Source organism: Petromyzon marinus, chromosome 38 (assembly GCF_048934315.1).
Source record: "Petromyzon marinus isolate PM22_M1 ecotype Great Lakes invasive population chromosome 38, UKy_Petmar_22M1.pri1.0, whole genome shotgun sequence".
NCBI classification, from domain to species: Eukaryota; Metazoa; Chordata; class Hyperoartia; order Petromyzontiformes; family Petromyzontidae; genus Petromyzon; species Petromyzon marinus.
The window spans coordinates 10084434-10099554 of record NC_133704.1 but is presented as its reverse complement, the minus strand read 5'-3'; the positions used below and the strand labels follow the sequence as shown (position 1 = coordinate 10099554).

Genomic DNA, 15121 nt, shown 5'->3' with positions numbered 1-15121 from the left:
ACGACCCATTTTCAATGCCCTGGCTGAGGGAAGGAGGTTCTCACCCAAGATTTGACGGTACATGGCCCCGTCCATCGTCCCTTTGATGCGGTGAAGTTGTCCTGTCCCCTTAGCAGAAAAACACCCCCAAAGCATAATGTTGCCACTTCCATGTTTGACGGTGGGGATGGTGTTCTTGGGGTCATAGGCAGCATTCCTCCTCCTCCAAACACGACGAGTTGAGTTGATGCCAAAGAGCTCCATTTTGGTCTCATCTGACCACAACACTTTCACCCAGTTGTCCTCTGAATCATTCAGATGTTCATTGGCAAACTTCAGACGGACATGTATATGTGCTTTCTTGAGCAGGGGGACCTTGCGGGCGCTGCAGGATTTCAGTCCTTTACGGCGTAGTGTGTTACCAATTGTTTTCTTGGTGAATATGGTCCCAGCTGCCTTGAGATCATTGACAAGATCCTCCCGTGTAGTTCTGAGCTGATTCCTCACCGTTCTCATGATCATTGCAACTCCACGAGGTGAGATCTTGCATGGAACCCCAGGCTGAGGGAGATTGACAGTTCTTTTGTGTTTCTTCCATTTGCGAATAATCGCACCAACTGTTGTCACCTTCTCACCAAGCTGCTTGGCAATGGTCTTGTAGCCCATTCCAGCCTTATGTAGGTCTACAATCTTGTCCCTGACATCCTTGGAGAGTTTGGAATCTGATTGACTGCTTCTGTGAACAGGTGTCTTTTATACAGGTAACAAGCTGAGATTAGGAGCACTCCCTTTAAGAGTGTGCTCCTAATCTCAGCTCGTTGCTTATATAAAAGACACCTGGGAGCCAGAAATCTTTCTGATTGAGAGGGGGTCAAATACTTATTTTCCTCATTAAAATGCAAATCAATTTATAACATTTTTGACCAGCGTTTTTCTGGATTTTTGTTATTCTGTCTCTCACTGTTCAAATAAACCTACCATTAAAATTATAGACTGATCATTTCTTTGTCAGTGGGCAAACGTACAAAATCAGCAGGGGATCAAATACTTTTTTCCCTCACTGTAGTAATAGTACAAGTAAAGCGAGTGCGTTAGACAATGGGGTGAGGGAGGGCAACTAACGTTTTTGCAAACGGATAAACAAGGCCAAATTATTTATGAAATTGTGCGCCGGCATGATGAACAAAATCTTTAATACACACTCGTGTCTGTTTTAGCGCACTATAGCTGATAAAGATATGTTGTGTATTATTTTTTCTTTTAAAATGAATTTTGCATTCGTAGGAATATGAGGTGTGTTGGATGGGATGTGTGTAGAGGATGGAGGGCAGGTGACAGGATGGGTTATGGAGTGACACCAGATTTTCCCGACTTGGGAAACTTGAAAGCCAAATAGTTGGGATGAGATGAAAGCAGACCTTGGTTAAGTGTTTACCGTGAAGCAAAACAATACGTGGATAAACACCAATTTCACCAATTTAAAACCACGTAGTGTTTGTCTTTTTACCAAAGAAGCCTTCTGAACCATTGTTTTCCAGCAGCAGTTCAAGCAGGCAAACACTGAATTGATGTAGATTTTCTGAGATTAATCAGCGGCGTATGGTCTGTTAAATGTGCTGCAGGGTTGCTTATCGTTGTCTTTTACCGATACTTCACCATGACGGCACAGAATAATTTTGTACATTCGTGGTGGAATAGTTGATTAGCAGAAGGCGAGGACGAGAGAATGGGGATGTGTGGTGACAGCAACTTCAACCGTGATGACCTCTTCACATATTTCTATTGTTTTGCCTTTGTCCAGATTTCCACAAGACGGCTCCGTATGTCATCACGGGGAGTGTGGACCAATCGGTCAAGGTGTGGGAGTGTCGCTGAGTCCTCAGCGACCCTCCGTGACCCCTCAAGGTCCCCGAAATCCCTGCCCCACTCCCACCCTTTCCCGCCGCTGCATTCGCTTCTACAGTCCCCTCGTACACATTTAATAAAGAGGAAAAAAATTATGTTTTTACGTAAATTATTCAGTCGTAAGTTCAAGATAAAATAAAATAACAGTGAAAAATAAAGTATAAAAAAATAATCCAAATTAAAAATGCGTTTCCCGGGAATACGTGCTGTGTATTTTCATTTCTCTTTTGTTTTATTTTTTTTTGCATGGTAGCTTAACTTTTAGCAGACATGTATATCGATATGTACGTGTATATGACGTATATATATGACGCGGTTTGTCATTCTTGTGAATTCTGAAGCTAGCGCTTAGACGGAGGGGGGGGGGGGCGTCGGTCAGCTGTTTTGAGGTCCTTGCATTTACGCGTCGTCCCACCCTCCCGCCTGCACGGGAAGGTGTTTTGACGCCTGCAGATGGCGTGGCCTTTGTCTGCTGTCTGTCACCTCCGCTGTCCATCCAACTACCGTTGGGTGATAATTAAACTGAAGCTGCCATCGCTGTGTTGTGTGAATATGTAGTCAATATGCATCATCGTTATGTAGAGTGCATTATTATCCCCACTATTGCAAATAGTAACCAACCCTGGCCTATAACTAGACATTTTTATTTACATCAAGGAATTTTTGTTGTCATTTTTTTATGTACAGACATATTTTGTGCATGGCATAAATTGTAATTTGTTATTTATTTGTTTATTTCCATTTTGGTTCAATAATCCATTTGGTTTAAAGCAGTGAACAGCGCCGGGTGGAACACGGCTGGCTATGAGCGGCTTGTACATGGTTGACAGATTATCGCGGCTGCCACTTGCCTTGCATGGTGTTTTGAGAGATCTCCGTGGCACCGTGCCCCTATCGTTTGGACCCAACCCTGGACTCTTCACGCATGCGTTACGTAGTTGCCACCTGTCGTACGGTCTGTCCGCAAGAGCTGACCGCAGCTTCCCAGCCTCCAGAGGGCCCCCCCCAGTCTGTTCACCCCTTTTTGGGAAATTATTCTATCATAACAGCGTGACATCTGTCACCTTTATGTAAAACGTATTTGACTGAGACAAATTATGGTGAAAGGTATATGTAATTTGCTTCATTGCAGGTCTTTTGAATGGTAGAAAGTGAGACTGTGTTTCTTGGCAGTGGTGTAATAGTACAAACCAACACAATTCACCAGCTTTAGCGACACGCAGTACTGGATTGTTCGTACGGTGGTCACCGACAAAGATATGGTAAAGGCAAATGTTTTGGGAAGTGGCTGTGAATGAGGGGCTGTTTTCTGAAATGTGGGTTTGCCGCTTTTAGTCTGGTAAAGGTGGGAGCGTTATTTGGTTTGTACTTCTCAACAGCAAAACACACGCAAATTTTTAATAAAAGATGTTGGTTCTAATGATGAGCATAAGTTTCTTCCCAAGCGTGGTTGCCCGTTTGTGGCCCCAGCAATGCCCCTGCAGTGATTTTGAGATCCGCTCACGGGGCAATCACATGCCCGTGAGTGGAGAGCTAGGTTTTATGAAATCTCCTATGCCACATCTGGCTTGGTGTGGTTTTTTTGCCAAACTTGTGCCAAGCTGTGTGAAAATACCACAAAAATGTATGGCGCATATCCACCGGTCACTTTTTGGACATGCTATGTTTTTTGCCGGACCCATCTCTCCGTTAAACATAATAGGCTTTGTTTGGAATCATCTCACAACTAAAGCTATTGCCTACATCTCATTTGGGGCGAAATATGTAGCCTTGAAGTAGAGTCGAGTTTTATGATGTCTTCACGGACTTCCTACGGTAACAAACCAAAAAAAGCTCTGCAAATTGTGTGCGGTGTTTTCAAGGTCATGGCAAGTATGTGCAAAATAATCCCTTTGCCTTCTAGCACAGGGCTTGCACTGACCACCACGGACATTTCGGACTGGGGGATACAGCGGCAGGATGTGTGAAGCGGCTAGGCTTTGGGGCAGTTGTGCGCGCATATACGTGCATGAAGTGCACAGTTGCAGCTTTCGGAGCAGGGCTTGTGCGATCGTTAAATCCACGTGCTTTTTTGTGACTCGTTTAAGAGCCGTACAGGACAACATATACACTAGCATCCTTTGTGTCTGGATACTTGCAGAAAGGTGAAACCTGTGCATTTAACTTTGTTACTGTACATTTTTTTCTCTCCAAACTATTTGAACGAACTTACGTGCGGTTTCATTTACAAGTTGTATAGTTCTGGATGTGGGGGGGGCGGGGAGGGGTCACGAAAAAAGTCACAGAAGATAGAAGTTTTACAAACGTTAAATTCCGGTGTAGCATCAATTTGAACCTGGACTCAAAACAACTATAATTGGCTGCTAAACTTGAGTGTATATTTATATTAGAATCTAAAACACTTGGCCAGGTTTTTGCCTTGCGTTTAAATGATGTAACGTGACGTAGCGTAATGCGCGCGTGCTGTATTGTGAAGTTGCCTGGCCGAGCCGACTTCCCCGTTGGCGTGCGTGTCGCGGTACAGCGGCGGTGCGCTTCTTCGGCCCGCGGTTCGTGCGCGACATCCGCTTTGAACCGTTCCATCTGGGAAGCGGCGAAACATTGTTTTCTCACGCACGTCGCAGGCTTGTGTCGTCGACGGGCATTATGGGCTTTTGTGCATGGATACCAACGGCTCTGTGTAGGGGGGGGGGGGGGGGGGTGTGGGGGGCAACTCACTGTCACCTGGAAAAACAAGTTGCTGCACGTGACGAGACATGTTCTCAGGTTTTCTCCCCCCTCCCTCCCATTTGCACGTACGTGTGGATAGCTCGCACCTTACCTCAGTGTGTAAGCTCGTTTTAAGTTTGCACTCTCGCCGTTCACACGTATTGCTGCATTGTGCGAGCATAGAAGCGTCTCGAGTGGTTTTTTTTTCTTTCTTCGGCAAATTATTCTCGGCCAGGTAAAGTTGAGCCACCTCCCAGGTGTGTTGTAACAAGGGGTCTACTGACCAAAGTTTGCATTTGATGCCTCTGATCCCATACGTTGCAGAAACATTTCCATTGCTTCCCCGGTTCAACGTTTTAACAATTAACGTGCATATTAGCCTTTTGAAAAGCCGTTACTTGTGCAGGAGTTTTGGACGGTAGTACAAACCTCTCTAAGTGCAGCTTGCGGTTGTGTAACGATCAAGTGCTTAAAAGGGTTTGGTTAAAAATGACATTGCATGTTTAAAGATTAAAAAAAAAACCTTTAATAACTCTACGTGTAGAGGGTTTTGATGTTTCACCACAGGATAGCGAATATTAAACCATTGGCAAACGGTCCCTTCGCTGCAATGGGCGGCGCTGCTGAGGCATTGCACTATATCTTATGTTTGTTTTCCCCCCCCCTCCCGTTCGAATTTTCAAAAGGCTAATACGCGGCGCGTTGCTGGAAGCCGTGCCTGCCACTGGCTGGCCGCGGCGGGGTTTCACGAGAGAGCGCGACCGTGCGTTTTGATTGACTCGTGACGCACACCGGCCTGCCTGCGCTCGCGTCCTGCACGCAGGTGCCGCCACCACCACCCCAGTGTCAGTGTCGTTCGCGCGAGCGTGAGGTGCGCGCGCCGGGCCCCGGTGCGCGGTTAGTGGACGTGTGTTTGCGGGCACACGCACATGCGCACACGAGTCCGTATCGTCGTTCGCAGAGCAGTCCATACAGTGCTTTGTATATACCCACACGCATTGAATTGTAAGCCTTTAAAGTTGTTGACACGTGTAAAAAAAAAAAGAATATTATGTACCTGTATGTGTTTTTGTCTTGCTTTTTAGGGCTTTACTGTAGGTGAATATAGGTGAGCTGGTATTAAAATGGCACATGAAACCTCCACGATAAGGGTAGCAAATGAAGTTTTTTTTTTCTCTCTCCGTTGTGTTTTCTTTGCGTCTGTACTACATCGAATTGCAAATTAAAAGCTACGGGGAAGTTTCAACTATTGTTGTGATTAATAACGTTGAGCAAGCTTCTGCTCTGCTGTGCACAACGGTCCGAGTGAGTCTCGATAAATCCAACTTGATAACTTTGGTTATAATTTATTGGCCTGGTTTTGTCAAAGTCGGCCATGTGCGCACGTTATTAATGTTATCGTGCAGTGCATTAACGAAGGAGGGGGAGAGAAGGTGTGCGGGGGGGGGTGGAGGTTAATATGCCTTACATTGTTTTTTCGTGTGTACAAATTTAACAAAAATTAATGTGCGTTGTAAAGTAAAAAAAATCTGATGCGCTAATGAGAACCGAAATGCATCCCTGGTTCAAGACGACGCTTGTTGGAAAGCGAGGGATGCTGTTTAATCGTACGCCAATTCCCATCTTTCTCAAAACCAATGTATCGTTAAATAATAAAGGACTCCAGAATTCCCCTACGCCGATGCTTTTACTCGCTTTTGCAGCGCTGTTGCTGCTCCCCCCCCCCCGCTCCCCTTTGGCCGGTGTACCGCGTAAAGTGTTGCCCATGCGGGCATAGCTGGCAGTGGCCTTGAGGTGTTGGAAAGGTTAGTGCTCGTGAGTAAAAGTCGTGTCTGTGGCTACGAGGAAACTGGCGCGTGGTGCTGTCTTTGGTAGGCCCTTCTGCTTGGTGATGCCTACGGGTTGCTAAAACATTTTCTGTGTTTCTTCACATTGTGACAATTTGGGAGACTGAAACTGGGGCTGTGAGTCAAGCACTGGCTTACTTTTTTGGGGGGGGGGGGGGGGCTGTGGCCTGGGGGAGTGGAAACAAGTCCAATATCGCTTCTCGTGTACCCATAGTGCACCTGCAACATAATTATATGACAGTGTGGCATCTAATGTCCATCATGGCTTATTCCTCAAGGTAGAGAAGTGAAAAGAATATTCTACATTAAAAAAGAATCGAATTACTGTGGTGGTGTATGCTGAACCGCTGTTGTGCATTACTTTCACAGTTTTGTCACAATTTATATTCCATAACTTTATTTGCCAGCTGAAGTCGGCCCAACTAACTTACCTTGGTATATGGTTTAGTGTAGAAGTGTTTTAAAACATTTAGCTTGTTTGTCGGTCACAGTTGCTCGCTGGCTCATTGTCAATTCCAAACCATTTTATGCACTGGTTGGCTTTCTAACTATAGGTGGCTGCATGCTTAAAAAAATCTGCAACGGCGAATATGCTTACCCTTGCCAACTCCTAAATTAACATTTTGCTCTAGGTTTGAAATATTTGAATGTTTAAAACTAAATGTAACAAACCAAAATTTATACAAGTCAAGTTGCCTCCATATATATGCTTTTGTGTGTACATGAAAAAAAGGGGTGACTCAAATAATTCTTCCCATTTCAAAAATTTCAGCGTCCTAAATGTAATGTAGGCAACCCAGAAATAAATACCCAGGTGGCTTAAACTGCAGTGTGAATATCCTCATCGACCTGTGAACATTACTCGAGGTACCTCAATGCTAATGCACACACCGTCCTCGGTCGAGTCATTTCAGAGCCGCAGCCGAGGCTGCATCACCTGACGTATGATGAGCTATATAGATAGCATGGAGGAAATGGTCTGGTTTGGTTCGTAATTTAATACATTCTTGCACATGGAGAGGTCAACAGTTACAATGGGTCAGTCGTGTCTATGCCTCAGTGTGATTTACATAGAACATGCCGATCTGGTAAATCGTGAGATAGGCACGGGAGATTTACCCTAGTTCTTGAACGGTTCAAGTTTAACATCATCTGACATCCTTCCGTGGCCACTAACAGTCCGCCCGAGACGTTATCGTGATCGCCATTTCCCCTGTCGGACATTGGTGCAGTTTCGAGCCAATTTGGTTGCCGTCAATACATTTGGCAACGTCCTGTGGTTCTGGCCGACATTGATGATGTGGAACACTGGACCCAATGTGTGATTCTGAAGTTGTAATGGTTAGCATTGTCGTGTCACGATCTTCAGAGATGTTTGTGCGATACATTTCTCTCTCTTTACGATCGTTATCCATTATCGCGGGGACGTGAAACCGACTGGCGGCCAAGATGCAGGTTGCTCAACTGAGCAACGCTGGCTCTCAACTGAGCAACCATGCCTCCTTAACTCGCTCAAAGCGGGAAACCAAGTGCCCTGTTGTACATGCAACGTGGAGACAGATGGGGGAAGAGGATGGAGATCACAAAGGGTTTGGCATGATGAGAACAATTAAATTTTGATTTAAAGCTTTCGTGACTGCAGTGATTCATATTCTTGGTTCTTTCGGTAAAGTCACGTTGAAGGGAAACAATAAAAAGTCACGTTGAAGGGAAACAATAAAATATATATTTTGTTTCCCTTCAACGTGACTTTACCGAAAGAACCAAGAATATGATGAGAACATTTATATTCGATACACATCTGATCACAACCCAGCAATTCATCTCCAGTAGTACTGATGTGATGTGTACATTTTTTGAGTGTACCGTCTTAAACATCCTTTTATGTTATTGGTAGGTGACTTTATTTTCTGATTGCCTACGTGTGATGTACTGCTTGGGAGGAAGGTGGTATTTGAAATGCTCCATATCCTAATCTAACCTTTGTCAAGCCACCTCATTTGTAGCACAAAAGCTGTCACTTCCAAATCTGGCCTGTTATACGTTTTACTCGAGCAGCTGGCTCTGTTGGTACAAATGCAACGTGTTTGCCAATTGAGCACATGTATTTGAAAAGTACTTTAATACAAACATTGATAGCTGTTATTTATCTTTATTACAGCACATGTTATGATTTTGATTTAAAAATCAGAATTGAATTAGGAATGACATGACAAATAAAAATTCAGTCCAAGGTTTAAATACGAAATTATGAAAAAAAAACCTATCTCACAGGTGTCAGTGGTTCCCAAGCCGTCTAGGCCTGTGGACCCACTGTCAATGCTCCACTTTTTGTTTGTGGACCATTGGAATAAAAAAAAACACAACGTGGCTTCTTTTCCCGTGGACTGCTTCGCTCGGTATCACAGCACCAGCGGTCCATCGTGGCCGACACGTTAGGAACAACTGCGCCAAGTCAAATTATTCTATTGGTCGTCGTGTTCTGCCTTTGCATAGTTAGGGCTATTTCAGTACCCCAAATTGGTCCAGAAAAAGTACACATTTGCTCGGTACGCTGCAACACGGTGCGGGTTTGTTGAGTGCAACGGCCTCGAGGCAGGGTTGCTTTCTAGCCCTGAAAGTGCCTGGTAGGGCCTGTACGTAGTTGCGTTGTAAACCATTCACAAGTTGTACACTAGCGTGCCATCACCCATGCCTCCACAGGGTCGCGCTAGCACATGCGCCACAGCCACATTTATTTTTTTACCTTTATAGCGGGACCCACTGTAGTACTTTGCTGTTAAAATGTTAAGCTGCTGAAAAACCCTCAACCAAATTTGTAGCGTCTTAAGTTTTGGGTACAAAAAAATAATCACAGGTTCGTCTCCCCCACCTGTACCAGGATTTCAAATACTTTTTAAAGATTAACCCTTAAGTTGAGTTTGTAGAACTTTAACTAAACCCAAACTTGTTTTTTTTACACTTCTACTTTGTGTACCACTCGGCAGATGTATTTAATGACAGATCTTGCATATGAATGACGGTGAGTGGCTACTGTGAGAAGGTGAAGTCACAGCAGGAATCATAAGGCCTGGGTGGAGCACAGATGAAGCCATCTGTCAACTTGTGCATCTGGACAAAGAAAAGTGCACTTGTTACTTTTTCCCAGCCACATCTTTAATTGTAGCAGCTGATCATTAAATCTCCATGCATGCTATCATTTGATATAGCATTGGCTCCCACTAATTGTGGCCTAAATGTGTGTCCGCCACAACTAAGTATTCTCTGGGAGTACCACTTAATTAGTTCGAAAGTGAGCCACCATAAGAGGCGAGTACCACTTTGTGTGAAATCGACATTCCTATGGAGAGACTATGCCATAGGAATGTGGAATTCAACGACTGGTTCAGATCTGCTGTTAGGATTAGTTTTGCTGCATTGCTACTATGAGCAGAGAGATTGATCTGTTGTGGATAGCTCTGTAAGCCACTGCCGCCACAGCTATCATTTTAACTTGTACGTGGATTCCTGCACTTAAGGATAATTCATTGTCACCGGCACCTATTTGACTTTGTGCTTCGGGAATGGTGACGTGTATGGTTAGAACTGCCCAACACACGAGAACATCTTGTTCACATACGTTCTCCCCTTTTTTCTGGTAACAAAACAGGTGTTAAGATGTTAAAACACCAAACTGAAACCTTTTACAAGGAATCATGTCTGCATTAACCACAATACTTGTGGTCAGAATGCAAACAAAAAAAACACTGATAGTATATGCATTGTCTTTGAAACTGATTGGTCCACACCAGAGACAGCTTTCTTTTGAGCCTCGTCTCAAAACGGTGTTAGACCAGAGGACGCCTTTGGCGTCAATGTCCATGCATATATTATCAGTGTTTTTTTTGTTTGCATTCTGACCACAAGTATTGTGGTTAATGCAGACATGATTTCTTGTATGAGTTTTCAGTTTGGTGTTTTAACATTCTAACACCTCACCTGTTTTGTTGCCAGAAAAAAATGGGAAAACCTATTCTCATTTTGGTACTGGCAAAGGAGGTCCCATGATCTTGTTCACACTTTGCCTTCAACTTATTCAAAAGTTAGAGACTAGTTCATGAAAATGGCTATTGTGGACAGCTTTTGGTGGGGGTAACATCTATGTAGCCAATCAAAACATGGCATAGTGTGGTTGGTGTATTGTTCTATATATAACCAGAAAGAATGAGAAGCGAACATTGTTTTGTATAATATGTAGGCATTTGCAACCAATATGATTCAGAATTAGTTTATTTTGGGATAGATTGTGTTAGTATGATGTCATTATACGTACAACACCTGTATGGGCCAGTTTTCAATTAACTAAAGTACATTTAATGCGCTTGCCTCTGGGATATCCGTCTTATCTGGACAGGAATGTTTTGAAGGCGACTTGAAACGTCTCAACACGACTGATAGTAACGCTAAATTATTTACTCCAATCCAACACGCGGATATCTAACGACAAAGCATTTAGACTCACAAATGCATCGGCATTTCGCGAGTACCGTCACTGGGTCTTTCTTGGTTAAAATTACTTGAAATGACTCAGCTGGGAAACTTAAATGAAACGTTCATCATTGCTCATGTTTCTTTTTATTCTCATCTCGGTTATTCCCTCCATCTTAAAATTTGTTTAACCTCATGCCACCCTGTGGAGGCATAACAAGCCTTTAGTACTTCTTAAAAGAAACAATTACACTACACAATAGACAGTTTTGTGTGTTTTTATTGGGTCCCTTGTACAGGTTTTGCATCCTTGCAGTAAAGAGCATTCTATGAAGTTTTCAGTAACTGATTAATGATGGGAGCTGAGGTTGCTTGGTTGATGTGCATGTGCGGTAAATTTGGTAGCTGCATTTTCACACCTTTTTAACTAAAACAAATTCCATTTGAAAACGTGACAATTTGTCATCTGTATCGCTGTCCCATACCATGCAGTTATAATCTGTAAGCCCCAGCTGTCAAAACGGTATAAAGGCAGCGAGTGGTTCTCCACCTGGGGTGCACGCAACCCATGGCGGGGTGCGAGATGCCCTTTCTGTGCGTGCGAGACGCGGCCAGATTTTTGTTAAAGGCAAATCATCGAAAACACATTAAGCACGGGCACATACGTTACTACTTTGTTTCGTCAAACTCTATATTAACATTACTGTATACATTTGTTTACGTTTGAGAACCAAAGGGGTGCAAGGCTACAGTAAAGGGTAGGCTAGGCACTGGTATAAAGTAAACAAATTGACCACCCCAACGTTGTGTGGGTGGGTTTCAAGCAAGTACGTACAGTGAGGGAAAAAAGTATTTGATCCCCTGCTGATTTTGTAAGTTTGCCCACTGACAAAGAAATGATCAGTCTATAATTTTAATGGTAGGTTTATTTGAACAGTGAGAGACAGAATAACAACAAAATCCAGAAAAACGCATGTCAAAAATGTTATGAATTAATTTGCATTTTAACGAGGGAAATGAGTATTTGACCCCTCTGCAAAACATGACTTAGTACTTGGTGGCAAAACCCTTGTTGACAATTACAGAGGTCAGACGTTTCTTGTAGCTGGCCACCAGGTTTGCACACATCGCAGGAGGGATTTTGTCCCACTCCTCTTTGCAGATCTTCTCCAAGTCATTAAGGTTTCGAGGCTGACGTTTGGCAACTCGAACCTTCAGCTCCCTCCACAGATTTTCTATGGGATTAAGGTCTGGAGACTGGCTAGGCCACTCCAGGACCTTAATGTGCTTCTTCTTGAGCCACTCCTTTGTTGCCTTGGCCGTGTGTTTTGGGTCATTGTCATGCTGGAATACCCATCCACGACCCATTTTCAATGCCCTGGCTGAGGGAAGGAGATTCTCACTCAAGATTTGACAGTACATGGCCCCGTCCATCGTCCCTTTGATGTGGTGAAGTTGTCCTGTCCTCTTAGCAGAAAAACACCCCAAAAGCATAATGTTTCCACCTCCATGTTTGACGGTGGGGATGGTGTTCTTGGGGTCATAGGCAGCATTCCTCCTCCAAACACGTTGAGTTGATGCCAAAGAGCTCCATTTTGATCTCATCTGACCACAACACTTTCACCCAGTTGTCCTCTGAATCATTCAGATGTTAATTGGCAAACTTCAGACGGGCATGTATATGTGCTTTCTTGAGCAGGGGGACCTTGCGGGCGCTGCAGGATTTCAGTTCACGGTGTAGCGTGTTACCAATTGTTTTCTTGGTGACTATGGTCCCAGCTGCCTTGAGATCATTGACAAGATCCTCCCGTGTAGTTCTGGGCTGATTCCTCACCGTTCTCATGATCATTGCAACTCCACGAGATGAGATCTTGCATGGAGCCCCAGGTCGAGGGAGATTGACAGTTCTTTTTATGTTTCTTCCATTTGCGAATAATCGCACCAACTGTTGTCACCTTCTCACCAAGCTGCTTGGCAATGGTCTTGTAGCCCATTCCAGCCTTGTGTAGGTCTACAATCTTGACCCTGACATCCTTGGAGAGCTCTTTGGTCTTGGCCATGGTGGAGAGTTTGGAATTTGATTGATTGCTTGTGTGGACAGGTGTCTTTTCTACAGGTAACAAGCTGAGATTAGGAGCACTCCCTTTAAGAGTGTGCTCCTAATCTCAGCTCATTACCTGTATAAAAAACACCTGGGAGCCAGAAATCTTTCTGATTGAGGTCAAATACTTATTTCCCTCATTAAAATGCAAATCAATTTATAACATTTTTGACATGCGTTCTGCTGGATTTTCTTGTTATTCTGTCTCTCACTGTTCAAATAAACCTACCATTAAAATTATAGACTGATCATTTATTTGTCAGTGGGCAAACGTACAAAATCAGCAGGGGATCAAATACTTTTTTCCCTCACTGTAGGTCACCCTGTCACCGTTGGGTCTCCCCTCTGCCCTCTCGAGGTTCCGCTAATGCTCATGCAATCCCTCTCGTTGCTTTTGAATATCCTGAGGTTCGACATTGCTTTCCGTTGCAGATCATCCCTTGTATCGAAATTAAATGGCCACGCAGGCAGTCGCATAGCGGTATTGTAACAGGTTGATATCGTCGTCTTCGTAACACCCACTATTCATGCTGCAACTCTTTAGCATTCAGGACCGTTTAAACAAAGCATTTAATAGTGGCTGTCTGTGATTGGCTGCAAATGCCTTACATAAAATGCTTGGATTTACCCCCCCCCCCCCCAGTGAATAAAATGTAAACTTTAAATAAGTACATTTAAAACAATGCAACGGTATAGTCATCGAGTAGTAAAAACGTTTTGACGTCAAAAGTTTGCTCTTTACTGTTGTCTGCAGTACAGCTTGACATGCTGTGTGCGTCCTGTATTGGGCCTGTGGCGTTTGAGAAGAGGAATGCCTCCCGAGGCAGAGATTGAAATCATCAAAGCGGGGCTGCACGCGACTCTTGAGCGAGTAGGGTTGGGCCACAGTGTATGCAGGACGCTTAACAAGGTTGAATCAAATGTTTTGTTCCTTATCTGTGACTGTATAAATTTTAATTTTTAAAATAAAAATGTCTTTAAACCCATACATTGTTCTTCCTAGTTGCATTTTTAAAGTTTTTTTTTGTTGCAGTGCATTCGTCGATGGTTGAAATGTTGATTGGCTGCAGTGCTAAATAACTATACAGCCCGATGTAAAAATGCTCACAAATGTATTGGGGCAATTTCAAATCCTGGTCAGGTCGTGACTTATCTTTTCATTGGGCCGAGTTCAATATAATCAACACTTAAGGTGGTCGAAGCCAGGAAGAGGAACGATGCCGTCGCCACTGTCAAGCGCAAGGTCCACAGTGTTTTAGAAATACCGACGAAATCGTGTTTCATATCCCGCGGCTGTGCCAGATATTACATTGCACTGTACCTGGTCTAGTTCCGTGACGGAAAGGGTACGTCCGCGGAGATCTGATCGTAGCTTGCTCTTGGTGGCATTATCATCTCCATTTATCGTGAGCACGCCGTTTTGCCTCGCTTCTTCATTGGGGCCTTTTTGGCTTGCACGTAGCAAGTGAGTTTAACACGTGCCAGGCTTTCGCGACAAATATTCATAATAAAGTTTTTTTGGGTTAGATCGCGTGAGTATAAATGTGTCGTAACCCTCCACCACCCGACACAGCCAATTAGTAAGGGATTTGTCACGTAAACAAAACGCCAATTAGTTACTAATTCACTATTCTGGCAAATCGCCCGAAGATGCTGGATGTAATTACCAGCGAAACATCACGATACTCAAATTGTAAATGTTGATTTACGCTCCAACACACCGGTGGGCTGAAGTAGTCACTAATTGGCACGTTTTGTGTACGTGACAAACCTTACTAATTGGCAGTGGCGGGTTAACGAAGCATTTTTATAGTTACGCGATCTAATCCCCCCCAACCCCCCAAAACACATTGATGATGAATCCCCGTGGGTGACGAGGCACCACAATCCGACTCGCGAGAAGGCAGCACAGAAAAATGTGGACAGCTCCTGTTCCAGTCTTTTATGGGATCGTGTTTGCCCTTCGCACGCGTGGGGTTTCTCTGGATGTTCAGGTTTCCTTCCACATGTAAGCACTCATCGATTGGCTGTCAAGACCTTAATATATCGCAGATCGCAGAGCTTGGGCAATTGTTGGCACTGGCTAACCGCGTGGCTGCTTCCCTGCTTGTCT

The 15121-nt window shown here is 44.0% G+C and overlaps 1 protein-coding gene across 1 annotated transcript in view; it reads left to right on the top strand.

The window, feature by feature from the left end:
* The window catches only part of PAFAH1B1 (platelet activating factor acetylhydrolase 1b regulatory subunit 1), a 40129-nt gene extending 26133 nt beyond the window's left edge, over positions 1-13996 (top strand). The window contains exon 11 of the mRNA XM_032967640.2: positions 1781-13996. Within this exon, the coding sequence (XP_032823531.1) occupies positions 1781-1854 (74 nt within the window). The 3' untranslated portion in view covers positions 1855-13996. The remainder of the gene's footprint in view (positions 1-1780) is intronic.
* Positions 13997-15121: the final 1125 nt, after the last annotated feature.